At 38.5% G+C, this 27,782-nt stretch overlaps 2 protein-coding genes across 4 annotated transcripts in view; both read left to right on the top strand.

Annotated features, from left to right (window-relative positions):
* Nucleotides 1-7,814, top strand: part of scamp5a (secretory carrier membrane protein 5a) — a 17,423-nt gene extending 9,609 nt beyond the window's left edge. For both annotated transcript variants that reach the window (XM_051884156.1, XM_051884155.1), the window contains exon 7: nucleotides 4,816-7,814. In XM_051884156.1, coding sequence (XP_051740116.1) covers nucleotides 4,816-5,004 — 189 coding nt within the window. In that variant the 3' untranslated portion in view covers nucleotides 5,005-7,814. The remainder of the gene's footprint in view (nucleotides 1-4,815) is intronic.
* Nucleotides 7,815-11,777: 3,963 nt separating this feature from the next.
* Nucleotides 11,778-26,998, top strand: LOC127507606 (inhibitory synaptic factor 1). 2 transcript variants are annotated; one of them, XR_007928392.1, is made up of 3 exons: nucleotides 11,778-12,968; nucleotides 22,120-24,035; nucleotides 24,074-26,998. XR_007928392.1 is itself a non-coding variant. In XM_051884850.1 (2 exons), exons 1-2 carry the CDS (start codon nucleotides 12,822-12,824, stop codon nucleotides 22,687-22,689), a joined length of 717 nt encoding a protein of 238 aa, XP_051740810.1. In that variant the 5' UTR covers nucleotides 11,778-12,821; the 3' UTR covers nucleotides 22,690-26,998. The 2 variants fall into 2 exon arrangements, 1 of the variants encoding a protein (XP_051740810.1); XM_051884850.1 differs by having other exon boundaries at nucleotides 22,120-26,998.
* Nucleotides 26,999-27,782: the final 784 nt, after the last annotated feature.

Consider the following 27,782-nt stretch of genomic DNA (forward strand, 5'->3'; position numbering starts at 1 on the left):
ACTGTACATTATAATATTGTGATGCTTAAATCAACTTTAAAACATTTAAAACTTCAGATTTTATTGTTTTTAAAATTACTTTAGACAAAATATTATACAATATTTTTTATATTTTTATTATTATTTTAATTTTTTAAATTTAATATCTGCTCTTTATCTATTATTGGTTTTATGAAAGTAATTAAAAGCTTTCATATCGCCACAATTTTTAATATAATTTTATAGCTCTATCATCTGTATGCCAACAATTGTCTAATTTTTCATCTATTTTTATTTTTCTAATGAAAGATTCCTAAGCAAAGTATAAACTTTGTAACAAAGGTGATGCTCAAATCAAAGCCAGTCTGTATATTAAACATCAAATATGTTCTGATTTGACTTTCATTTTTATTAAGGACAAATTACTTGAAAACTTGTCCTGTGGTTAGAACATGTTAGAGCTGTGTGACGGTGGCAGTTTTTGGTGGTAATGGATCAACTTCCGGTGGTGGTGCGGTGGTTGGAGGGGGGAAGGTGTAAATGTATTTTGACCTAAATTAAATACATTTTGAATCTAAAAAAAAATAATAAATGAGGCTCAAACATGTTTTGTAAGAAATGTGGGTGTTTATTTTAGCACTTCCATCAGTGGAACAACACACTACAGCCTGTAAAACACTGAAATAAATGTCAGTGAATACTGGTAACCTAAATAATATAAGAGAAAGTGAAACTAAATTACAGGTGTGTGTGAAATGCGCTATTCAGATAAACTTGACGTGCCTAACTAAATCTAACAAGCACAAATCTGATTTGACGAATTTGACGTGTTAAACGTATTAAAGTCCTTCTGTAGTCAATAATTGTATCCCTTAAAACTTATCTTTGATCACCAAAATTACATATTTAAATGTTTTTTCCTGTAAAAAAAAAAAAAAAAATTATTCATGCCTTAAAATAGCTTGAATGTAACTCTAAACCCTTGCTTCATTTAGTATAGGTGGATCTATGAATATGCAAATTAGCCCCGCCTCCACTCACTCGCGCGACTCACGAGCCCAGAGATCCACTTGGTGGTCAAGGTAAACGCTGCACAATGGTATTGCTTTTTACGTCGGACACATAACGGTAATTAATATGATTAGCCTTTTGCTTGACTACATTATCAAACAGCTAATAATGTGTTGTTAATGTTACACAAACCATGTTCCTGTTCGCCATGTCAGAGTCATGGGCTTCTGTCCCTCAGACTCTTCCACTTCTTTCTGCACACTTCCTCTGAATAAACACATCAACTCATCAGCGGGAAAGTAGTTGTAAAATACGGTGAATAAACTCAATTTGCTGGCTTTAGCTAGCTTGTAGTCTCAATATGTATATATACATATATACATATATATATATATATATATATATATATATATATATATATATGTATATATAGCTCAAATTGAGTAAAGAGCATTTTTTACAACTTACCAGATTGTCTGACCTCCTCACTCACTTTCTTCCAAGCAAGATCCTTTTTATTCCTGTTTCTATAAAAGTACGTAGATGTATCGTACAGCTCCGGGTATCCACATACAGCGACGATGATTTTGTCCTCCATTGTTGTTTCGGATTTCTGCCTCTGCTCGCTACGTCGTAATCATGTCACTACTAGAGCAAGCTCCTGATTGGTTAAGGCGGCGTGAATATTCGCCAAAGTTCATATTTTTCAAACGCTCGAAACGCTCAATTCGCGCCGCGTCATTCGCGCGAATCGCACCGCAGTCTTTGCATTGACTTAACATGTAAATCACTCGCGCTTAATGCTTAATTCACGTCTGGTGTGAACGCACCATTAGAAAAGCTTCGAACATCTCAGAACGTCAGTGGAGAAAGGCATATAGTTCATAAAATGAACTGCATTTATGAAGAGAAAATACTCAGCAATGGTGTAGACTAATGAATTTGCATATGGTTTGTCTTAAAGCATATTTAAATCACCATATAGACATATAAACAACATTAAAAACTTGATTTTCACCACAGGGGGACTTTAACTAGAATTTGACATACAAGTAAAAAGGTATCTGTCCTACATACCACAGTAAACGATGCAAATATAGTAGCTAATTAAAAAAAAGTGAACACTGTAAACCCGAATAAGTTGGGCTAACTCAAAAAATTTGAGGTAATCAGTTACATCAAATTTTTTGAGTTATGATGTTTCCAATTTTAAGTAAGCAGAACTATCAAGTTTTGAGTTTGTAGTCCTCATGCATGTTAATTGCTCCTAACTTGAAGTACTGAGTTAGCTAACTCATACATTTTGATAGCAATTAACATAAAATATTTAGTTAATTAACTTTTTTATTTTGAGTTCTTGCAAATCAAATGAGTTATTTACTTCACTGTAAACCCTAAGAAAATACAAAAAATGCCAACTTGCTAATTTGTTAACAATAGCATGGTATAGCACTTTGTAACTTACCTGCTCTCAAACCAAGCTGCATTCGCTACTTGTCACCATGATGGTAACTCTCCAAAAACCCACATTTACAGAAACTCTTCTAAATTAGGATAACAAAACATTAATCACTACTAAATCTCCCTTACCCTTAATCTTGCACAAAAAAAAAAACAAAAAAAAACATTATATAACACTTAATTTTAGCATTTACTCTCCCTTTCGAGTGTCATGGGCAAAGCATGCTGGGAAATCCCAGTCCAGTTTCAGTTAAACTTAAGTTAGTCTAAATTAAAAGAAATGAGTTCATACAACTCAAAACAATGAAAAAGTTCAGTTTACTTGAAATATGTCAGTGCTGTGAACTCAAAAGAAAAAGAAAGTGCTAAATACTCATAGCAGTTAATTTAACTGAACTAATTTGTTCAATTTAAGTTTGTCCTACTCAAACCAATTAAGTATTTTGAGCATTAGGGTTTACAGTGAACGAAAGGAAGAAACGTTTATAATACCCTGTGAACATTGGTGAGACGTGAGTGAAGATTTGGCAAATGAAACGAGAGATTCCATGTCCAGAAATATTGTAAACGGGTAACCAGATCGCAAAACAGAATACAAAGCCGACAAATTGCTGAAATTTATGGGCTTCATGTACCTCTCTCATTCAGCATGAATCCAGATGTTTTCATGGTTGCGATGTGGGGGGCCCAGACAAGCTGCGACCCATCACCCCATCCCGCTGTACAAGAAATCAGAGTGCTTCTCATCTTGAAGCACCGAGATGTAGCGTGGTTGTGCTTCGAGCCACCCGTGCGACCATGCTATGCTTATTTCATTCATTCATGTATTATATCATACAAGGTTTAAATCATTTAAATAGACGTAACAAATTGTAGAAAATGTGTATGATGTAGTATTTTAGTTGATGTTACTTTTGCCAAGCTCTGATTTCTGAAAGAGGCATTATCTGCCTCTTTTGTGCTAAATATCTGATTTGCGCTAAATTAATTCATAGAGTTTACACTCATTCACTTTACACACTCATTATTAGGGGTTGGACAGACTAATCGACTAGTCGACTTTAATGCTCTGTCATGGCGCTTTAAGCTCGACTTCAACTAGTTGCCTATAGAGGGCGCAACAGGACACATTTAAGCCCCGGTATACTTCAATTTTTTACGCGAACGCTAGTGTACGCACACAGTCGAAAGCACAGCCTTGGAAAGTATACTTAATTTGACTTGTACGCGTACAGGCATTCGACGCATGCGCAGTTTTGAGCAATCTCTCGCCACGAGTTACAACCCATGTAAACATCTTTGTATTCTTTCATGCTAGAGTTGTACAAATGAGGGCACTTTCTAACCTCGTCTATGTAGGCCTCTATCGTCGCTGTAGCTTGCATGCGTTCCGGTCTGTTCTGTTTATGCAGTTTTTCTTTGACTAACCTGTGAATCGACGCCCCCAGGGCACGGTTGCCACCTTGTGGATAAACTAATTACTGCAACAACAAAAAATAAAATTAAATGTGTATATGCGACCTGCGTGTGCAAGTATGTGCGGTTGCAAAAATACGGTGGTACGGTATGCTTTGGGCTTTACGCTCCATATCCAACAGTAAATGACAAATAAATGCATACTCCGAGAGCGATCCACGAGATATATTTGATTATACCATCTATACCAAAGAGACAGAATATAAAAGCAGATTGTTCCAGTATCGCTAGCAAAGCATCAAACTGAGCCACTGACATCTTGAAGTAAACTTTGAAACGCTTGGGATAATCATTCAGCTCCTTGATGAGGTGGAACTCTCCTTCCTCTCTCTCTCTACGCAATCTCGGGATTGGATGGACCCAATTTCCTCTTCCTTTTTCTCTTTTTAAGAAGAGAGGACAACTAACTTCACTGCCTGAAGACTCCATTTTGTATTGTTTTGCGTTTTTTTTTTTTTCCGCAACGGATTCATTAATACGCATCGTACTCAGTGTGCAAGGTCTCTGTGTGTGACGAATTTTTAGGATCACAAATACGAAAAAACGCATACGAAAATTTCGGACTCAGTGTGCAAAGGCCTTTACTCATTATATTGCGTAGTGATTTTAGAGGTTTATGCTAATATCATGTTATGATCCCTTAGCTGGCTTGCCTGTTATCCAGCAAACACTAAGGGAGTGTCTGTGTCTGCCGAATATTGATTCTGTTATTCGGTAGAATATTTATTAGTTTTGAAGCCTGTTTGAATAAGGTATTTGTCTTCGGGCACATTCCTGCTCTACCACCGCGTTGGGGCGGTTGTCAAGTTGACCGGCACAGCCCTAGATACTGATCTCCTGATCTATAAAAGATCAACCTTCAAGCAATAAAATTTTCTTCTGTCTTAGGTTCACAACTTCTACCGTGGCAGCGGAGGCAGCATGAGCAAGGCTCAGGAAGAATGGACCTCCGGTGCTTGGAAGAACCCTCACGTCCAACAGGCAGCACAGCAGGCAGCTATGGGGGCTGCACAGGGGGCCGTGAATCAACAACAGTACTCAGCTGCACCAACCTACAACTATGACGATCCAATGTAGATCCTTTTCAGCCACAGTGGGGGGAGGGGACAGAAACAGGGTGTTTGGGAGGGCGTTCCAAAGAGATAAAGTCACTAACTGGTTGAAATTAGGGGAGGGAGAAAGGAAGATATATCGACCAATTTGAATTCAAACAGGTTCCCACCAGTACAATACATAAGCGTTTACTTAAACTGTTTTAAAAGTGTGTGATAGTTTAAGGAGTTGCTTTTGGTATTTAGACCCCATAAATAGGAAAGTATCAGTCTTGCCATGTGGTATTACGGCAGATTTAATTAAAGGTTATGTAGTGTTTCTCCACTTATCGTATTTTAAACACTAGAGCACCAATAAGGGAACATTCCAAAGCTCACTATGTTTCTATAGTAAATAGATTCTCAGATGGTTGTCAGATTCGTCTATGTGGTATTTGCAAGCCAGATATATATTTTGGTTGGCTGTTAGTATTCAAAAACACATTTTGACTATTTAGCAAACACATCTTTACTCTCACGTCTTACGAATAAACGTAGGTTTTATGCACAGAGAGAAGAAAAGATCAGCTTTCGTAAATAAATTGACTGGTATTTACTTGATCTCATAGATGAAAAGGATAAAGCTTATAAACATTACATTGTGTCTGTTGTACAAAGAGAGTTTGTTTTGTTTTGTCAAGTTGTTTTTGTTTCATTTTCTTTGAAGGTACAAGGAAAGCCATACGTTTACGTTGTTTGAGTTGTTGCGTATTTTTGTTTGCGTTAAAGGTTTTAATATGTGCAGTTGTGTTGTTTTACCTCAGGATTTAATCGTCTTATTTTATTGCTGATGTACTTTAGCTGAGGTTCGGCTAATGAAACCGATTAGACAAAATATTTGTACATGTACATTTTGTACGTTTGTACATTAGTTCAATTTAAATGCTCTTGATTAGAGTAAATATTTAATCTACACTTAGCCACAGGCTTGTTAGACAGTTCAACCCATTATGATCTAAATCTGCTGCAAAGGTTTTTAAGTTGTTATTATTGATATCACAGAAATCATAACTGTTGTTTTGCAAATAATCAGACTGAATTTCTGGGTGGTTTATTCTCCACCGGGTTAAAACCTAAACACATTATGAAGTAATATTGTCAATATAAGTACAATATATACGTATGTGGTGTCATACTAATTATTGATTACAATTATTATTACTCTTACAGGTTAAGTGATGTACAGAAGTACTTTGCTCCCAAAAATTATGTCCCATTTGTGATTTTTCTCGGCATTTCCTGAAAGTACTTGCTCTATTATGCATCGACAAGCAATTTCTGTGTGAAATTCCTGAATTACGTAAATTTAGTAGTTCTGTCAAATCAATTAATCACATGTAACGTAAAAGTGTGTGTGTGTGTGTGTGTATATATATATATATATATATATATACACACACACACACACACACACACATATTTTACAAACTATTATGTTAGATGCGATTAATTGGATTATTAGATTTGACAGCACTAAAATTTTGAGATTTAAAATCTTTCAGACCTGCAAATTGTGGATTTGTAATATATAGTAGAGCATTTAGTTATATTTGTTGTTCCAATTCTGAATTTACAGTCTATGAAGAGCTGGTTAGTGATAGTTGACTGTAAAACTGGGTCATAGTTTAAAGAGTGTAAAGAAAAGAAAGTATGAAATAGATTAAAATAATAGTGTACAGTATATGTAATATGTCATCTCAATGTCTCTATCAAGGCTTGTAAAATAATTTTAATCATTTCGAGAACTGTGAAACATTCAATACGCCCATGCAATGTGTGATATTATTCATGTATGTTTGGGGAGTTTTTCTATGTACTCTTTTGTTTATGTAAAGATCTTATTGTTATAATTTCGATAATGTGTGTATTATTAAGCGTAACTGTTCCACAGTGTGATGCTTGGTACACAGTTGTGGGGCTTTTGGTAAGACAGGACTTCCTGAAGTTGCTTCCCTGATTGAAATCCACAGTCCTGTTGCGCCCTCTGGTGGACTGGATGTATATAACTTTACCTGTTTGTTTTCTGACAGTCACCCAAGAAAACTTGGACAGAAGCAATATCGATATCTGTCAAGCATGATTTGATTAAATCAGCAAGAATGTTATATTTCAGCCGCACCAGCAAAAGCTACGGTCACTGTCCTTTCCAAGAACCACCATGTTCTTTTTGTGCCCTGATCTTCATGCCTATGTATTCCAACAGTAGATAAAGCCTTGTTCATACTGTAAAGTTAATTGAGTGGAAAGATGCCAGTAGACTAACATAAAACAGATAGTTGTCTTTGTATAGTGAGTTGTGTGTGGTGCTTGGTAAATTTGTGAATTCAACCAAACCTCGTGCCATGTGTGTGTGTGTGTGTAGATGTTAATTATTTTGTCAAGTCTAAGGTGGGATGTATTGTTGACTTGGAGACAAGAACTGGTACATTTTACAGGTTTCAGTTTTTATTTACTTCTCTTTTTTATTTTTTTTGTAATTCTTTCCTGAGTTTCAATGGTCAAACATTCAAATGATTTTTTATTAATATCAATTTAGCCATATTTTCTTTCCCTTAGCTACAATGTTTAGTGTACTTAATTTGTAACAAATGCAATGTAAACACATGTTTGGTTTCCTCAGAAAAACTACTTTAAAAAAAAAAAAAAATCAAACAATCATGCAAACATGAAGCTCAATAGTTGTGATTTCTGAAGGTGGTTGTTTTTGAAGTTTGAGATGATTTCTTTTTGCTTCAGTTTGTATTACTTTTATATTATTTTGTCTCTCCCTGATGGATAATAAACAGATAATGTTTATTCTGTGTCCAAGTCTTTATAGTCAGCTAAAAATAAGAACAAAACCATAAAACCTATTTTTATAACTTTAATAAAATAAACATGAACTGAAATAAAATACAGTAAGAAAAACCTTAAACTTCAGCCTGTTGCCAATGCAACATTATTAATTTTCATTCAGTTTAAATTGATGTACTAAAATAAAATAAAAATTAATAAAAAAACTATCAATATAATATCAATATAAACTATAACTGTATCTCAATGAAATAACACAGAACCCGAAATCAAAGTTTAAGTTTTTTAGCTATTAGTATGAATATGTTAGCCTTAAATTTATGAATAAGCTGGTGTGTTCCAAAACAATGACAAAATTCAAATTTAGGAGATGTTGTGGCCGAGCAGCCACCCGGGATTTCGAAGAAACAGAAAGTTCATTTTTGGACTCACTGAAGCCATGGTTGAAGGAAACAAAACCAAAGTTTAATAATCGTCTTTTTTAATATGCACTATGCAACAAAACAAGTTCGCCAGCTCAACAAAACACTCAGCCAGGACGCTCTACTCAGTTTAACACATACATAACCGATTGTCAAAATTACAATCTCCCTGAATGACAACCTATGCCACATGGCGTTTATATAAACTCAATAACATACTTTTGTATTTTTCTTAACATTAAATACACCACAGGAGATATAAGCATTCAAAACTTATAAGCATTCAAAACTTAGTCTCTCACTTCCGCTAAAATGGTTCACAGATTTTCGTGACATCACGGCAGACTTCAGCTTCTCATCAAATCTTCTGTCCAGTCAAATGCTCTCTACAATCTGAAGTCCCGCCCCTCCTACACTAAACACACGCTGAAGCTGCGGTTGAAATCGGTCATTTGTTCACACATTTACTATTTTCTACATGGTGAATGGCACATAGTGCACTATAGGGAACGATTCAGACAGTATAAATATGCTTTCCATTGACGCAAATGAAGTCCGTTTTCGCGTTAGTGTCACGTGAACCCAGTCTGCTCCGGTCCAGAGACACGAGAGCACAGTGCGGATCATACGCGTGAGTCGGCTCAGACCACAAAACTTTCAGACACATTTGAATTCAACAAACAATGTTATATTTTAAAGCAATATGGAGGAAAAACGGTTAGAGATTATGAGGAAAATTGGGTTTTACGAGCTCAACGGCTCTGGCCGAGCTGTGATCTAGGCGAAACGCTATTGGCTATTTTGAAAAAAGGGGAGGGGCTTCTAGATATATCCCACCCTGTCTTCCTGTTTAATTGGAATAATAAAGCTGCGTGTTCCAAGGCACTTCAGTGGGCATTTAAACACATTTTTTAGATGTTAACAGATATAGGCCTATGAATTGCACTTTTTTTTTGAAGTTGTTTTTGGCCAATACAAAGGAGAAAAAAACAGCGCCAAGTGCGCTAAAATTATTATTATAAATTATATTATTATAGTCATTATAGTCGCACATTATTCATGAGAGGCAAACCGATCCAAAACGGGAATAGCAAATGAGAGCGGTTTTGGCGTGAAACCTACGGGGAATTCGACAACACTTAGGCTACAGAAAGATTGTAGTTCATATTTGATGCAAAATTAGCAGGTTTCAAAAAATTTTATTGACATATTGTCTACTTTAGCATTACAAATATGAACCAACAACTAGGCCTGGCATCAAGGAGCAATGATCTGAATGACCCACCCCTCCACCACGGAAAGCGATCTAAACCAAACGCGATTTCAATCGAGGGGGACCCCTCGGATCTGATTTGTGCCACCTCAGATTCAGTTTGACCCCCTACACCACCCGAAATGCGTCAATCTTAACAATTTGACGCATTGCAATGGAAAAGTAAAGTGATATGTTCAGGCTCAGCTATTTTCTAAATGTCTATTTAACATCTGACTGGAAACATTTTAGAGACTGTCAGTTGCCCTGAAAAGTTAAAATGTTCGTTTGTTGATATTTGTAATTGTAAGTATATTTTGTCAAAACTTCTCTGATTTGTTCACACCCCCTTTTTGTCTGTTTCCATTCACATTTTAATGTCGATTTTAATATGTTGTAGGTCTGTTGTGGGTTGTTGTGCCTGACCCCCTGCTCTCCTCTCAACTCTCCAACATTTCCACACCCATTTATTGAGTCAGAGATGTGAACCATCAGTGCTAAAATTGCACATCCACCAGTAGATGGCACTAAAAGCCTGGGTGGACTGCATCTGGTCTCCACTTACTGAGAAAAGTATACTACCATACTACACTAACTGTTTTTCAGTATAGGCTAGAGTTTGTATACTCAGCATCATTTAAAAAAGTGTGCATGAATAGAATATGACCTACAACATGTGCAAAAATGTACAGTATACAGCACAATGCACTTGTCAAATGTCATTTTAACATCTTCATCTTGACTCATTTCTTGACTAAACCTACAAAACGCAATACATTTTTACACAAACTGGGGAACAAAAGGCAAAATAACCATATTCTGAGGTAATAACTTGATACTTCTCAGTGAACTAAACTTACAACATGGTAAGGTCATGTGGTGACAACTTAGCATACTACAGTTTGAAAGATCCAGCATATCTCATTGAGTTAAAGACCTTGTTGTGACATTTTATTTAAAACATTGCATTCAGTGAAAAGACTACATGAAATCAAGTGTGTTTTGTTTCAGTCTTTTCAAAAAGAAATAAGACGCTTTTAACTAGACAAGCAGATTACAAAAATCTTCTGAGCTAGCATTCTGTTTCAAGGACAAGAATTCAGTCAGTAGTGAATGAAACAAAACCATTTGCATCACCATTTTGGGGCACTGAAATAAGTTTCCTCCAACAGCTAGTACTTAGCCCTAAATGCATGCATAAATTGCCACACATGCAATTAGGATTGCATTAGCTTTCCATTTCTTTCTGCAAATCTCAAAAGCTCAGCATTTAGTCCTCATTTCCAACTTTTAATAAAATGGAGCACTTCAAATGCATTTTAGTGGCCATGAACCTTCAAAGTGTCAAGCATCTAAACAACAAACCTAGAAACATTTTCTAAAGAAATGTGAGTACATGCTAATTCTGTGTCACAATACCATCTTTTTTGGCCGTTTTACCATCCACAAGGAAAAAATTGTCCAAAAGCTCCAAAAAGTAATAGTACACCTCTCCCCAAGATGTCTTACAATTTTGAGGTATCATAAATGTTTATAGCACAAATTATTGTGTTTTGTTTAACACTTTTCCTCTCTACTTTCATCTCAAATTGTATCTGTTATTCTAGATGACTGTTTCGGCACTGTATGCCTGAATACACTATTCAGACGATTGCTTGTTTTGTGCGAATCGTTCTCATCAGTGTTCCCAGCAGAGACACCTAAGAAATAATGAGGGCCTTTGTTTGGGACAAGCCTCGCAGGATGTTTTGAAGAATCATTATAGAGAGGTAAATTAGAATTTCAAACTTGCTGACACAGTCCCCCGGTCGATTGGTGATTTGAAGAAAGCAACAGGAAAATGAATACAGGAGGCTGAAGCATCTTTTCCGCATAATTATGCTAGGGCGAGCGGTTTCCCGATGTACTTGCGTCTGTCTTCTATTCATTACCGATCTAAATGGGATAATCTGGTCCGCTTCTATTGCTGCAGAGCCGTCGCATTCACGATTCACGAGCCTGCACTGCAACACTGAATTGAATTAATTTGGTTCCCCAACTGAGGTGGAAAGTGGTTGAAAAGATCTGAGCAGAGAGCGAGCTTGGAAGTGTACATGAATTAATGTGTTTGTCGGAAGTAGGATGGAAGTGACAGGACAAGGGTGAGTGGGACTAAATGGTAGGGTAGCAACTATGAAAGAGAAGGGAAGAGTTATGGAGGAGAGATCATAGGAAATGAATGCGAGCGTTTGAGGGCGAGTGACTGAGGGAGAGAGAGAGAGGGAAGGGGGAGGTTTCCTAAGTGCTTGAGAATCAGTGACTGATAGAGGACAACATTGCAAGAGAGGTGTTGAGCATGCATCCGTCTCTAGTGTTATCTGTGCGTGCTCAGATGGGGTAGGAGATATGCTGCACGGTACGGGGCACAGTGGGAAAAGCCTGGCAACTCTGCGGAAGCTTTTTATAGACATATGGGGAAGCAATAAGTCCAAATGGCATCAATTCTGAATCAAAGCCAAAAAAGCCATGAGAAGACAAGCTACTGACTCCTGCCTGATTTCTGGTGTGGGTTAGCTGAACTGGATGTCCGGAGCTCTCTTTGTCTCAGAGTGATGGTTCTTCCTATCAGGATGTGTCAGGATCGCCTCTGAGAGAAGCAATTTTTGGCTCGTCCTCCCAGGTGTCACACCGGATGCGTTCTTTTTCTGCCAGCTCGATTGGCAATGTGACTTGTTCTTACTATTCTTAGTGCACTATTTGGATACATATTTTCTTCACATCAAATACTGATGCCTCCTGTACTGAAGACTTTCTCTTCAATGTAAAATACTCTTCATGATATATATTTTTGAGTAAGTGGAATTGCAATGGAGGTTGCATATATAGATGTGGAGAAACTGAAAATATTCACAGATGACTTTTGGTATGTCACAAACCTCTCAAAATAGAAGCTCAAAAGGGTGTTTTACTTATTTATTTTCTGGCTGTCTTAAGAACAAAGGTTCTTTCATGCCAAAAATGATACCATTTGATTTAATTTTAACATCATACGGAAAAGATCAAAGCTTTGCTGAGAACAGTTTGTTTCAGTGCTGAAACTTTTCCAATTTTCTTGATGCCCTTTCCTTTTTGAAATTTTTCGTTTTGAATTCCCTGAGAGATACTAGATGTTCCTGGACTGAATTCAAAGTTTTCTAACATCATCAGTGCCACAAACAACTATGCTGAGATGTTCAGATCAGAGAATGGGTCTTTTATCCAGATAGGTCTAAACAACACTGTGGTGGGCTTCAGACATGAAGTCCAGTGTCCTGTCCCCTCCTGGCTGCCGCTGCTGCTGTCATCCCCATGTGAAGGATGTTTCACGGCACAGCGCTAGGACCATTTGAACCAAGCAAGAGCCCTGACCGGAGAGCAGAGATCCGCAGGCACATTAAGATGGTCATGGAACAGCTGGAGGAAGTTCTCGCTGAGCTCAAGGATGTGGCGAAAGAGCTCCGGGAGGTAAAGCACACACTTTGGGCTTAAGGGATTGCTTTGATAAAAGTTGATTTAAAGAGTCTGATGATGAGATGTTTTAACCCATGGGTGTCTAGTCCTGCTCCTGGAGGGCCAATGTCCTGCAGAGTTTAGCTCCAACCTGCCCTAAACACACTTTCCTGGAAGTTTCTGGTAATCCTGAAGACCTTGATTAATTTGTTCAGGTGTTTGATTAACATTGGAGCTAAACTCTGCAGGATAGTGGCCCTCCAGGAGCAGGATTTGACACCCCTTTTTTAACCCCACAAGGGGCGATCTACAAGCTACTACCATTGTGCCCTTGAGCAAGGCACTGATCCCTACATTGTACCAGGTAAGACCTGAAACATACTTTATGCAAGTACGCAAGTGCTTCTAGCTATGAATGATTGATTTTTTTGCATTCTGAAATTTGCTGAAAGCAATTCATAATGCAACAAAAGTATGCATTCACATTCTCAAAGTTGCTTTACCATTGTAAAAGTTGTAAGTAGCTACCTGAACAGCACACCCTGTTTAACGGGATTGACTAGGGATGGACAGCTCTGGTCCTGGAGGGCAACTGTCCTGCAGAGTTTAACCAAAATACAGTCTTCAGGATAGCTTGAAAATTACAGGAATGTGTGTCTGATTAGGGATGGAACTAAACTCTGCAGTCGGCTTGCTGCGATAGTCGGTGTTACCGGTGTTCAGCCCCAACACGGGTTACATCACTTGCCCACCATGGCACCACCCCCCACCGTCGTTTTGATTTTTTATAGTACTAAAAATCATTTAGTTCAGTTAGAGAACAGACATTACAATTAAAAACTGAACGTGTCAACTCAATACAGTGAGAGTCGCAGCACAGATCAGCAGCAGGAGTCAGATTTCACCTCACTTCGCCCATTTCGCCTCACTCGACTGACAAGACAGTGGTGGATGATTTTGTTTTAAAGCGAAGTGTGAAAGCGTCTATTTAAGCGATTATGACATTATACTGTTTTGTTGTTGTGTTTTTCTTTAAGAATAATAATGAACCCACAATTCAAACCAATTCAAGATGAGCTTCCATAGGAATTAATTGAAAATGCTCGCTCTGCACCAGTGGACACGCACCGTCAGCTATTTAAAAGCGAGGTGGAAAAAGAGGGAAAAACTCCAACCTCCCCCACCCCCCGCCCCCTCACCCCACCCCCGGTGAAACCGGTATTACCGGTGCTGTCACACGTCGATTAACAGGTGGGAAAATTTCCTCACTGTCACATCCCTACTCTGCAGGAGAGTGTCTCTCAAGAACCGTAGTTGCCCATCCCTGGCATAGACGTATGAAGGTAACTCTATCACTCCCTTGTGCACTGGGGTTTGTTACCATCTCAGTAACACAAAAATGAGTCTAGCAATGGACTGGTAAGAATTCAAGTTAATGTTTGTGTACCTTCGTACTTTGGTTTCTGGCCTAAAAGCGACTATTGAATACTTGCTAACTATACACAAATACAGTGGGTACGTTTCATAATCATATACAAGGTCACAAACACATCCATGCCCCTGTGATGCGTCCACCTAGGGGCTGTTGACTGGACAGCTTGTCAGCCGAACAGCAACCAACAGATAGATTAACAAGGAGATAGACTTGCAGGATGACACCCCCCACACACGCCATGACACTCCATACAAGCAAGATGTCATCTGTGATGCCTAATTATCACCCGGCGAATCAGACAATGGGCCGACATGTGCGGGAGCGCATCTGATTTCCTCATTTTCTCACCTGTCAACGTCTCATCTCTTTTGCAGTTATCCCCCTTTGTGCTGGGCGACTGCTTTCAGCATTATGTGAGAGGACATCTCCTTAATTAATCTCTTTCCTTGGGTGGATATCTATCTGCCTCATTACTGTCACTGAGTCTATGAGTGTCCCAGACTGGCATTTGTCTCATCATCTCAGTCACAGCTCCTCTGGATTTGTCTCATTTGTCTCCTTGGCCAAGTTCAGGCATCACCGGTAGCTCTGCCGCTCTTGCCTGAGTTAACACCTCCATCTGTCACTCACACCTTGCAGCAGAGCCTTATTGTTACTACTGACATCTTGTTATGGTTATTAGTTTTGCCACACGCTCATCTGTCTTTCAGCTGTCTCTTATTCCATGGATAACAGCCAAACATTTGTCACGATTCTGAATTCTTTGCTGCCAAGTGTAACCAGTACACTGCTCACTTATACGCCTTTGCTTAATCTATGCACACAGAATTATGCAGATGTCTAAAGTTCTTTTCATGCTTGTGTAATTAAATATTTTGGCAAATTTGATCATGCTTTCAGCTAGCAATAAAAGTGTAGTACTTTTAGCTCCATTTAACACATTTCTATCATGTTTAAATCCATTGCATATAAATCCCGCCAAAAACAGCACTTACACAGATCCTGTCTAGACCTTCTCTATTTTCTGTTGTATCAAATAGATTTATACAATAAAATATAATTTAAAAAGAGATCAAGAATTTTAATTGGAATGACTTTGATTTTATTTTTATTATTTACAGTACAATAATGTAAACAATACTGATGGGAAAGTTAATGTTGATGTTGGTCAATGTTTTTAAAAATCTTGGTTGCTTCAAGTAGTCAGGCTACACTTTTGAAAAAGTATTTTGCTAAGTTTTGTTAGTAACTTTTGTACTGTAGCTTTTTTCAGAAGAGTAGCTTGACTACTCAAATAGCTTACCCACTACTTTAAAAAACATTTAAATTACTTAAGGGGTCATTGACTATCCAATTAGTAATCAAAATTGTAAATCAAAACAAATAATTCTCTGTTCTCTGAACATTCAAAATGTCCAGTTTTTTATATCTTGGTTATGTAAACGTTAAGAGAACATTCCATTTTATCATTTGAACATGTTCTCTGAATGTCCAACTAAAATCTTCCTGAAAAAAATGTTCCATGAACTATGTATTAATAATGTTTTATTAAAAATGCAAACATTTTTAGTACATTATTAAAGGCCAGACAACTTTGAATGAATATTCTATAAACGTTACTGGAAGAACGTTTGTTCATAACGTTGAGAGAACCTTGCCAGAACATTTGCCAAAGTTCTGAGAATGTTCCCATTAGCTAGGATAGTATATACCTTGAATGCAATGTAAGCTTTTTTGGATAAAAACGTCTGCCAAATGCATAAATATATATGCAGAGAGATATGATAATATATATGGAGATTATTTTCAGAGCAAATGTATGGGGAAGTCAGCAATGCATGATGAAAAATGTATGAGGGAATCTGTTTCTGAATCGAATAGTTTCTATCAGATGTTTTGGAGACTCCAGCCAGCCTCCAGGTAAAAATCAATCACTAAAGAAGCCCAGTGCTGGCGATGGGTCTGTTTCTTACTGCTTTTAAATCAGGCTTCCTCTCACAAAAAGTTTAAATTGGTCAAATGCTTGTTGTGACTCACACTTTGTTCCAAACACACTCTGTTTAAAAGCCTTCTGGGAGGGTTTGGCAATTATCTGACTCCAAGACCCAGGGTTCTGCAGGTAAGATGACTGTAAGACAAAGCGGATTAAAAAAAACAAAACGTATGGGTTGTGACTTTTGTTGCACCAGCTGCTTAATTAGGTTTAGATAGGGGGTTTGAACAATCCTGTAAATTGACTTTTTGTCTTTTGTTTTTGCTTTTTTATGGTCCTTTATTATAAATATAACTTTTATAACTCTATATTTTGTACAACATCTGTTATAGTTATAGTTCAGAATAGAAATGAATAGATATTTTAATAAAATGTGGTAAAAATTATGTACACTCACATGAAATGATGATGCCAGTCATGATCTTAGTTAGAAAATACCGAAAATACCGTCGCCTTAATGGGAGCCACCATTTTGAGATCACATGACCAGCCAGTATTTGACTCACTTTATTTTTGTAACGTCTCATTATTAGACACTTCACGCACAGAAATAAATTAATCATGGCTAACTGCGAATAATAATGCCTTGAAAAATTTCCATTGGTAACTGAAAACCTGTGCATGATGATCACACCACTAGGTGTCAGTGTCAAGTAGACAACTGATATAACAAACAAAATTACAAACAAAATCCGATGGCTCAGTGAGGCCTCCATTGCCAGCAAGATAATTAACACTTTCAGATGCCCAGAAAGCTACTGTATTTAAAACAGTTCATGTGACTACAGCGGTTCAACCTTAATGTTATGAATCAACAAGAATACTTTGTGTGCTGCAAAAAAACAAAATAACGACTTTACTCAACAATATCTAGTGATGGGTGATTTCAAAACACTGCTTCATGAAGCTTCGAAGCTTTACAAATCTTTTGATTCTAATCAGTGGTTCAGAGCGTGTATCAAACTGCCAAAGTCACGTGATTTCAGTAAACGAGGCTTCGTTACGTCATAAGTGTTTCGAAATTTCAGTGGTTCACCACTGGGGGGGCGTGACTTTGGCAGTTTGATTCACGCTCCGAACCACTGATTCGAAACAAAAGATTCGTAAAGCTTTGAAGCATCATGAAGCAGTGTTTTGAAATCGCCCATCACTAGATATTGTTGAATAAAGTCGTTACTTTGTTTTTTTGTCGCACAAAAAGTATTTTCGTCACTTCATAACATTAAGGTTGAACCACTGTAGTCACATGAAACGGTTTTAAATATGTCTTTAGCAGCTTTCTGGGCATCTGAAAGTGTTAATTATCTTGCTGGCAATGGAGGCCTCACTGAGCCATCGGATTTTATCAAAAATATCTTAATTTGTGTTCCGAAGACGAATGAAGGTCTTATGGCTGTGGAACGACATGAGGGTGAGTAATTAATGACAGAATTTTCATTTTTGGGTGAACTAACCCTTTAATAAACACTGCATTATCCCATAAAAAACAAGAATTGTCAATTTGAATTTCATGGTGACTTTAAGGTTTACTTATAAACCAACACACTGTATTCATTGTAAAATCACTGTAACACATGCCAGTGGTTAATTACTTTATTTCACAATCCTCAAAGAGCATATTTCCATAAATTACTCTGATTATACCAATTACATGTTTGTCATTTACATTACATTTTTATGCATTTGGCGGACAGTTATATCTGAGTAAACTTACATTGCATTCAAGTTATATGTTTTATCAGTTTATGCATCATGCGTACCGTGGGATTTGAACCCATGCCCTTGGCGTTGCTTACATTGTACTGTTACTGAGCTTCAGAAATGTGTCATCTTCATGTGTACAAATGCACAGCACGCAACAAGAGTACTAGCCATTTGTTATGAGCAGTGCCTCCTACAACAATCATGACACTTGGGAATCTCTATAGGTCAGCATTTCTGCTTTGCAAGGTGTGCAAGGCTCCTTATGTCATACCGCCCTCCACAATGTAGCAATTTTCAGCCGGTCTCTGTCGAGCAGCACTCTGATCTCTGATCAGTTAGTGTGTGGATGGCAGGAATGCATTAAACATGAACTGTCTGACAGCACCGCACATCAGGGCACAACCCCACGAGAGATGATCTAATACCTCCTCCAGACAGGACCTTTCAGTGGAGTCCCAAAATGTATCTCTCTGATAACCGCACAGTGCTTATCATACTTGGCAGTGTTCAGTATATCCTCGTAAATACAGTACATTATGTTTGTACAGTCCTTGCTTGTCTGCATTGCAAAAAGCTTGGCATTGTTTACGTATCGTGTGCGCTTTCAAGCAGCAGGTGTGGTGTGAATGAATATTTGGGCTGTTGAATGCCTGTCATTTGGGCTTTTCCTGTTTACATTTGACTGCTCATTACCGAATCACAACAGCCAAAAGCCTGTGGCTCGCCGCCGAATAGCCGATCTGCTATATTATAAACACTAATACTGCCACATCCTGCAGTTGAATGCGATGAGAAAGTTTGACAGCAGCAAAGCACTGAGCTCATTGAAATCAGAAGTGGCGCATAACAGAACAAGCTGTCATTAATAACTCTGATATGTTAATTCAAACGCAGTGCTTTATCATCAAAATCCAAATCAAACATAACTGCATCATAAATAGTATACTGAGCTGCTTAATATTGACAAAAGACACGTAATGAGTTTGCAGTGTAGTCATATGATTTAAATCTGAACTGTATCCCATAGCCATATATGTATGTTACATAATCTGATTAAAATCTACAGACAGACTTTCTGATCAAAGAGGCTTCCATCTGTGGGATCGCTACTCCTGTGCTTTGTTTTGTCTCTGAATTGTGTGCACCAGCCTTGAGACCCTGCTCAGAAAAGGAACTGGGTAAAGCAAAAGAAGGAATATTGATAAGCGTATGGTTGAGTTGTTATGTAAGATGCAGTTACTAGCGCAGCAGGAGGACAAATTCCCTTCAGCACAAACAGATATTAAATATTCCAATGCCAGTGGATGAAATGAGGTGAGATTGGGGAATAAAGATGGAAATGACAGATAAATATATACACATATACATAAAAGTATATATATATATATATATATATATATACACACACACACACAACCCGAATTCCGGAAATGTTGGGACGTTTTTTTAAATTTGGATAAAATGAAAACTAAAAGACTTTCAAATCACATGAGCCGATATTTTATTCACAATAGAACATAGATAACATAACAAATGTTTAAACTGAGCAATTTTACAATTTTATATACAAAATGAGCTCATTTCAAATTTGATGCCTGCTACAGGTCTCAAAATAGTTGGGACGGGGACATGTTTACCATGGTGTAGTATCTCCTCTTCTTTTCAAAACAGTGTGAAAACGTCTGGGCATCGAGGTTACGAGTTTCTGGAGTTTTGATGTTTAAATTTTGTCCCATTCTTACCTGATATAGGTTTCCAGCTGCTGAAGAGTTCGTGGTCGTCTTTGACGTATTTTTCTCTATAGGTGAAAGACCTGGACTGCAGGCAGGCCAATTCAGCACCCAGACTCTTCTACGATGAAGCCATGCTGTTGTAAAAGCTGCAGTATGTGGTTTTGCATTGCCCTGCTGAAATTCACAAGGCCTTCCCTGAAATAGATGTCATCTGGAGAGGAGCATATGTTGCTCTAAAACCTTTATATACCTTTCAGCATTCATAGTGCCCTCCAAAACATGGAAGTTGCCCATACCGTATACACTTATGCACCCCCATACCATCAGAGATGCTGGCTTTTGAACTGAACGCTGATAACACGCTGGAAGGTCTCCCTCCTCTTTAGCCCGGAGGACACAGTGTCCGTGATTTCCAACAAGAATGTCAAATTTGGATTCGTCTGACCATAGAACACTTTTCCACTTTGAAACAGTCCATTTTAAATGAGTCTTGGCCCACAGGACACAACGGCGCTTCTGGACCATGTTCACATATGGGTTCCTTTTTGCATGATAGAGCTTTGGTTGGCATCTGCAGATGGCACAGCGGATTGTGTTTACCGACAGTGGTTCAGAGATTTCTCCAGTTTCTCTGAATCTTTTGATGATGTTATGCACTGTAGATGATGAGATTTGAAAAGCCTTTTTGACGTTGAGGAACATTGTTTTCCACAATCTTTTTACGCATATATATATATATATATATATATATACAGTGCCGCTTGAAAGTTTGTGAACCCCTTGCAGAATCTGTGAAAATGTGAAAAATTTTAACAAAATAAGAGAGATCATACAAAATGCATGTTATTTTTTATTTAGTACTGTCCTGAGTAAGATATTTTACATAAAAGATGTTTACATATAATTCACAAGACAGCTGAATTTATTAAAATGACCCCGCTCAAAAGTTTGGGAACCATTGGTTCTTTAAACTGTGTGGTTACCTGGATGATCTACGTTTTGTGATGGTTGTTTATGAGTCGCTTGTTTGTCCTGAAGAGTTAAACTGAGCTCTGTTCTTCAGAAAAATCTTCCAGGTCCTGCAGATTCTTCAGTTTTCAAGCATTTTTTGCATATTTGAACCCTTTTCAGCAGTGACTGAATGATTTTGAGATCCATCTTTTCACACTGAGGTCAGTTGAGGGACTCAAACACAACTATTAAAAAAGTTTCAAACATTCACTGATGCTCCAGAAGGAAACACGATGCATTAAGAGCCAGGGGGGTGAAAACTTTTTGAATTCGAAGATCAAGGTAAATTGTACTTAATTTGTCTTCCGGGAAACATGTAAGTATCTTCTGTTGCTTCCGAAGGGCAGTACTAAATGAAAAAAAAAAAAGATATTTAAACAAAATAAGAAAAATTTGGACATCTTTATCCTGTTCAAAAGTTTTCATCCCCCGGCTCTTAATGCATCATGTTTCCTTCTGGACCATCAGTGAATGTTTGAACCTTTTTTAATAGATGTGTTTGAGTCATGTAATTAATTAGATAAAAACATTTAATCGCTTCCCATATATAAAAAATGATTTTATTACATTTTAATGAATGTTGCAACATGCAACAATTTATACTTGAATAGATTTTACTTGAAAGTAAAACTGACCCCATAACAGGGGAGTGTTATGGGGTCAGTTTTACTTTGTCTATTCAAGTATAAGTTGTACATATATTATCATATGTACACGTTTCAGCAGTGTGGGTGGGTAGCTGACAGATATGGGTATATTGTATTAAAATTTTGGCTTGTCTCTGAGAAACTCAAGGAAATGTAAAAAGTGTTGCAACCGTCCCCACTCTCCCCCTATTTATTATAAATGTATTTTTCTGTGCACATCAGTATTTTTGTAATATATGTACCCTCATAATCTTTCATCAGAATAACTTTCCCTTCCTCTTGGAGTTTTCTAATGGCGCTAGGGCGGGACAACCTGTCAGTCACATACGATCCACCAACAGCAAACCACAACCATCCAATCAATTTCTGATGGTCAAAATCAAGCCCCATCCAACATTTTTTCTTATCCGTTTCACTCGGATACATGAGAATAGTGAAGAAAATACTATTGCAACTTCCACTTCATGCTGACTTTAAAAATATTGTAAAAGAAAGAAAGTCAAACAGGTTTGAAACAACATAAGGATGATGACAGAATATTAATTTTTGAGTGAACTACCCCTTTAAGAGTGAACAAAAGCTTCAGATATAGTTATAAGAGTTATTTCCTGACATTTATTCAATTTTCTCTTTTTCCATTCAGGTTGTGGCCCAAATTGACAAGTTAACAGCAGATATCGACCTTGACTCAGAGGATGACCTGACACTAGTGTGCTGCAGCGAGGACCGTGGCGACCTCTTGCACAATGAGACGTTATCCGACAACCTTTTATTGCACAATCCTCTCCGTAACCCAACCACAGCTAAGAAGCAAGAGTTAGACCTCTACCGCAGGAGCTGTGGAGACTTACCTGCCCTCAATGGACCATTAAAGGCCCCAAACAGCCCTAAAGCCTCCTGGCTCTTTGGATCGGGAGGAAGGATCCATTCTTACGACAAGACGCTATATCATGCATTGTGCTGTGATGATGATTACGATGAAGACAGAGGTGGAATGAGATCATCAAGGCTGTCGTCCACTGATTCTGTGTTTTCATCTTCACCTTCAAGGTTTCTGACTCCCAGATGTAAACGTAAAACTTACTCCAGCCCGGACTCGAAAAAAAGAGCCCTCCGTAGCTGCAGTACGCAAACTGTTTCTGACAAAAGCACACAAACTCACTTCCCATTTATTCCAGCCAAGCAAAGATCTTCAAGTGACTACAAGAACTAAAACATCTGCAAGCATCCCAAAAACTCACCAAAGGAATTCACCAAAAAATTAAACATCTTTTATTATATTTTATGCTCAAGCTGTTCTGAAACCATGACTTTCTTTGTTCTGTGGAACACAAAAGGTGAATTTTTATTATAATATATTAAAAGTGAAAGAGAACTAGGGATGTGAAGGTGCACAATGACAAAAAAAAAAAAAAAAAATCACCATAAGAGTAGTCCATATGACTCGATTAAAATCTTCTGAATGTACACTACCAGTAAAAAGTTTGAAATAATTAAAATTTTAATGTTTTTGAAAGAGGTATTTTATGCTCTCCAAGGCTGCATTTATTTAATGAAAAATACAGTAAAACAGAAATAATGTGAAATTGTAACGATTCCCTTAGTCTTTGTTTCATAGACTATTTTGATATTCTGTTGTCTTCCTGTGGTTTAGATCCTGTCTCCTTGGCTGTGTCCGTAATCGCCCCCTATACCCTTAAATAGGGCACTATTTGAGGGGACAGCCATTTGTAGTGGTGTCCGAAACCATAGTGGACATTATCAAGTGCACTCATTCAATCCCACAGTGCACCGCAATTATGAGTGCACAAACAATGTACACTCAACGGCTAGCGAATACCCATAATGCACTGTGAGAGAATGAATTCCCACGTCTCACCAGAAGATGGCGCCTGCAGCTGAATCCTTTTTCCAAACCACTGGTCCAATGTGGTTACAGCGTAATATCATACAGTTATAAATTCCTTTTTAACTGGTTATTAAATTGTTTAATTAAGGTTTATATATAGTTCAGGGTAAATCTTTTCATCTTAATCTTGTTCATTTAAACCCTCAGTCATAGTCTGTTCATTGTCTCATGCTAACGTTTCATGCTGGTGTATGTCTTTTATGGTTCCTGATGTTTATTAAATGTAAGTTCGTCGTTCTTCTGTGTCAAGCCTCTTGTTTGGATTTATCACATCAAGCCAGCACGTAACAGAACACAAGACCTTCAACAAAAGAAAGGCATGGATCTAGCAGCAGCCTTTCTAGCCTTCGTCAAGGTGACCGGGCCATTGAGGATTTTGTAGAGGCCTTTTCTTGGATTTTTTTAATCAGGTGAATTTTAATGATGTGGCACTTGAAGACCTTTTTTCGCATTGGCTTAAATGAACATATATGCGTACCAGGTTCCAACAGCCATGGAGCTTGTTTCGCCACAAATCCCCTCGATCACTGGATCAGTTCCAGGATGAAAAAGACTGATAGTCAGTATGATTGATCCAACTATGAGGTCAGTACGAGAGGCGATCAAGTCGAGTGATGCCAAGTCTGTTGGTCTCAGCGTCGCAAAGTCCAGTGGTGTCAGTCCATTGGTCTTAGCACCACCAAGTCAGGTGGTCTCAGCACTGTGAAGTCAAGTGGTCTCAGCGCCACCGAGTCTGGTGGTATCAGTGCCCTCAAGTCCAGTGGTCTTAGCACCACAAAGTCAAATACAAAGTTCTGTCATGAAACTCTAGATGGCGCAGGCTAATAGGTTCTTTAACTCAACCTGCTCGTAATCACATCGTAATCTATAGGGCGCAGCTGATTGGGTCCTGCTGTATCAGTAGGCAATGAGCTTGTGTGCTCAACCTTCAAAATACTTGGGTAGGATTTTCCTTAGCAGTGCAGCATGCTTTCAGAAACCCTCCACCCTCCCCAGCTCCACCTGTATAGATCTGCTACGGGTAATTCATGTACGCTATATTGTACAGCAGCAGCATGTCTTACTTGCTCACAGCAGCGTGTCGTGTATGTACTGGCAGTCGCAAGTCCTGTACTTGCTCTGCAGCAGCAGCAATAACCTACAGCAGCAGCAGCAATAAAGCAGCAGCAGCTAGCAGATCTATTCCATCAAGACCAAACATATCAACATTGTCACACACATTACCATGCCAAACACTCTGAGAGTTGTCATGATGGAAATGGTCTCAGCACCACTGAGTCTGATAGTCTCAGCGCCCTCAAGTCCAGTGATCTCAGCACTCTCAAGTCCGGTGGTCTCAGCGCTCTCAAGTCCAGTTGTCTCAGCACCTCCATGTCAGGTGGTCTCAGCTCCGCCAAGTCCGATGGTCTCAGCACCACCAAGTCAGGTAGTCTCAGCGCCGCCAAGTCCAGTGGTCTCAGTGCCGCCAAGTCAGGTGGTCTCAGCTCCAAGCCCGCTGGTCTCAGTTCAAGTCTGGTGGTCTCAGCACATCCGAGTCAGGTGGTTCCAGAGTTACTGCCACTGCTACTGCCATCTTGTGTGTTTGGGCTGCACACACTGCTACAGCTCATCCCGAGGCAGCGGCAACTGCTGCAGCTCCTCCCAAGGCGGGTGAAACTGCTACAGCTCCTCCCGAGGTGGGAACAACTGCTACAACTCCTTCAGAGGCAGCGGCAACTGCTACAGCTCCTCTGGAGCCGGCAGCATTTGCTACAGCTCCTCCAGAGGCAGCAGCAACTGCTACAGCTCCTCCAGATGCGGTGGCAACTGCTACAGCTCCTCCTGAGATGGCAGCAACTGCTACAGCTCCTCCCGAGGTGGCAGCAACTGCTACAGCTCCTCCTGAGGCAGCGGCGACCGCTTGTAAAATCTTTTACCTGTGCTCCTTGTTATCTCTGTCACGGCCAAGGAGGCCAAATATGAATTCTCTGTCTGCCCTTCAGTCCCATCTGCTCTGCTGTGGTGGTCTTCTGCACCAACGTGGGGGTATTCTGCTCCACAGTGGTGGTCTTCTGCTCCGCCGTGGGGGTCTTTAATCCCATCTGCTCTTCTGTGGTGGTCTTCTGCATCACTGTGGGGGTATCCTGCTCCGCAGTGGTGGTCTTCAGTCCCATCTGCTCCCCATGTTGGTCTTCTGCTCCATCTGTCTGCTGTGGTGGTCTTCTGCTCTGCCGTGGTGGTCTCCTGCTCCACCCTGGTGACCTTCTGCACCTTTAGCTGCACCCTGGTGGTCCTCAACTCCGTCTCATCTGCCTTGGAGATCTTTTGTTCCACTGGCTCCACCCTGGTCACTGCCCAGCTCCACCTTGGTCTCTAGGCCCCCTTTTGCCACACGGGCCTGGCCCGCCATCCCTCCCCCTGTTCCGCCTCCAATCCACAACCCTCTTGGACTTTTTGTGTCAGTTTTAGGAGTACTTGGATCTTTTTGTGTATTTAAACTCTCAGTCATCGTCTGTTCACTGGCTTGTGTTACGTTTCATGCTGGTGTTTGTCTTTTACAGTTTCTGATGTTTATTAAACGTGAGTTCGTGTGATTTCTTCTTTTTTTTATCTCAATTACCCCAAAGTTTTGAAAGGAAGTGTGTCATAGTTTCCACAAAAATATTAAGCAGCAGAAATGGTTTTCATATTAATAGAAAATGTTTCTTGAGCAGCAAATCATCATATAAGAATGATTTCATGTGACAGAATCATGTGACACTTAAAACTGGAGTAATGATGCATTCAGCTTTACCATCACAGGATTTAATTACATTTTAAAATATATTGAAATAGAAAACACTTATTTCAAGTTGTAATAATATTTCACAATATAACCTTTTTACTGTATTTTTTGTTCATATAAATGCAGCCTTTGCGAGCATAAGAGACTTCTTTCAGAAACATAAAAAAAACTGTTAAAAACAGTTTAAAAAAAGCTGTAATTATACCAAACTTTTGACCAGTGGTGTATTTGTTAGGTTTGAAATCAAAATCTAGTTATTCTTCACCAAAAATCTTAGCACTGGCACTTATTGGTGTATTCATAAGAGAAGTAGCGATTTCTGATTCATTAACAAAGAGCAACCAGTACTTTATTCAAAATATGTCCTTTGTGTTTAACAGAAGAATGAAAGTCATTGGAATGGCATGAGGATGAGTAAATGAGAAGATTTTTCATTTTGGGGTGAACTAATAGTTTAAATTAGTTTGAAATGATTTTGAACTGTGCAATCTGTATTTATGAAATGTTTAAGTCGATACTTATGATAATGATTACTGTCATGGAAAAAAATCTCTGTTCTCATGGAGTTTGCAAAAAACTATTTAAACATTGTTTTGATTCATTATGAGGCATTATGCCAATATCGAAACAATCATGCATCTCGGCAGAACATTAACACCATTCCAAAGCCCCCTAACGAGTGAGAATTGGTTTCGGTCACACCCACACTGCGCAGTAAATAGACACAGTTAAATTAAGCGAGTAGTACACTTCCCCAAAGAATTACTGAATATAAATAATGTGCTTTATATTAGGCTGTTTATTCTAAAACCCAAGTAAATTATTAATAAAATGATGAATAAAACTGTCTGGCAGACGCTTTATTTCGAATCATCTTCCTCTCACCAGGACATTGATTAATAAGTAACTGTTTTTCCTCTAATGTTAGCACAAATTTAACATAGTAACCATGGCTATGACAATAAAATTGCTGCATTACTTATTGTCACAAAAAAGAAAGAAAGAAAGAAATGAACAAAATGACAGAAAAGCTTTTTATACAGTGTTTAAAGAAGGTCCATTTATTACTGGTGGTTGCTAAAGTTCATATTTGCATATAAGGCTCATATAGGATCATTACTGCCATAATTAGGGTTAATGATTCGAACAATCCACTAACTGTATTACATTTTGCTGTGCAGCTCATTCTGCACCGTTTGTGCTACAGACATGAATGATATCTTAGATACTGTGGCTTATTGAGGAGAAGTCTGTTATTACTTTTCTATGCGATTAGACTTATTATTTTTGCCTTGTGGACCATAAAACTGGTAAAAATATTCATAAACTTATTAAATTTAGAGACCAGAATATCATATTTTACGACCAGAATGAGAGTTTTGGGCCAGTAGGGAACCACCTAGAAACCCAGCTAACAGCGAATGTTCTGGCAAGGTTCATTCAAAGTTATCCCTGGGTATACTTCACTTGACTTGTACACATACACAGGCATTCGACGCATGCGCAGGTTTGAGCAATCTCTCCCCATGAGTTACAACCCATGTAAACATATTTGTATTCTTTCATGCTAGAGTTGTACAAATGAGGGTACTTTCTAACCTCTTCGCACAATCTCTTGTCTATGTAGGCCTCC

The sequence above is a fragment of the Ctenopharyngodon idella genome, chromosome 24, assembly GCF_019924925.1.
Source record: "Ctenopharyngodon idella isolate HZGC_01 chromosome 24, HZGC01, whole genome shotgun sequence".
Lineage (NCBI taxonomy): Eukaryota > Metazoa > Chordata > Actinopteri > Cypriniformes > Xenocyprididae > Ctenopharyngodon > Ctenopharyngodon idella.

Excerpts from the sequence above, each read along its gene's own strand:
- LOC127507606 (XM_051884850.1), top strand. The coding sequence starts at position 12,822 with ATGTTTCACGGCACAGCGCTAGGACCATTTGAACCAAGCAAGAGCCCT. Across the intron at positions 12,969-22,119 it reads TGGCGAAAGAGCTCCGGGAG|GTTGTGGCCCAAATTGACAA; the intron begins GTAAAGCACACA and ends TTTTCCATTCAG.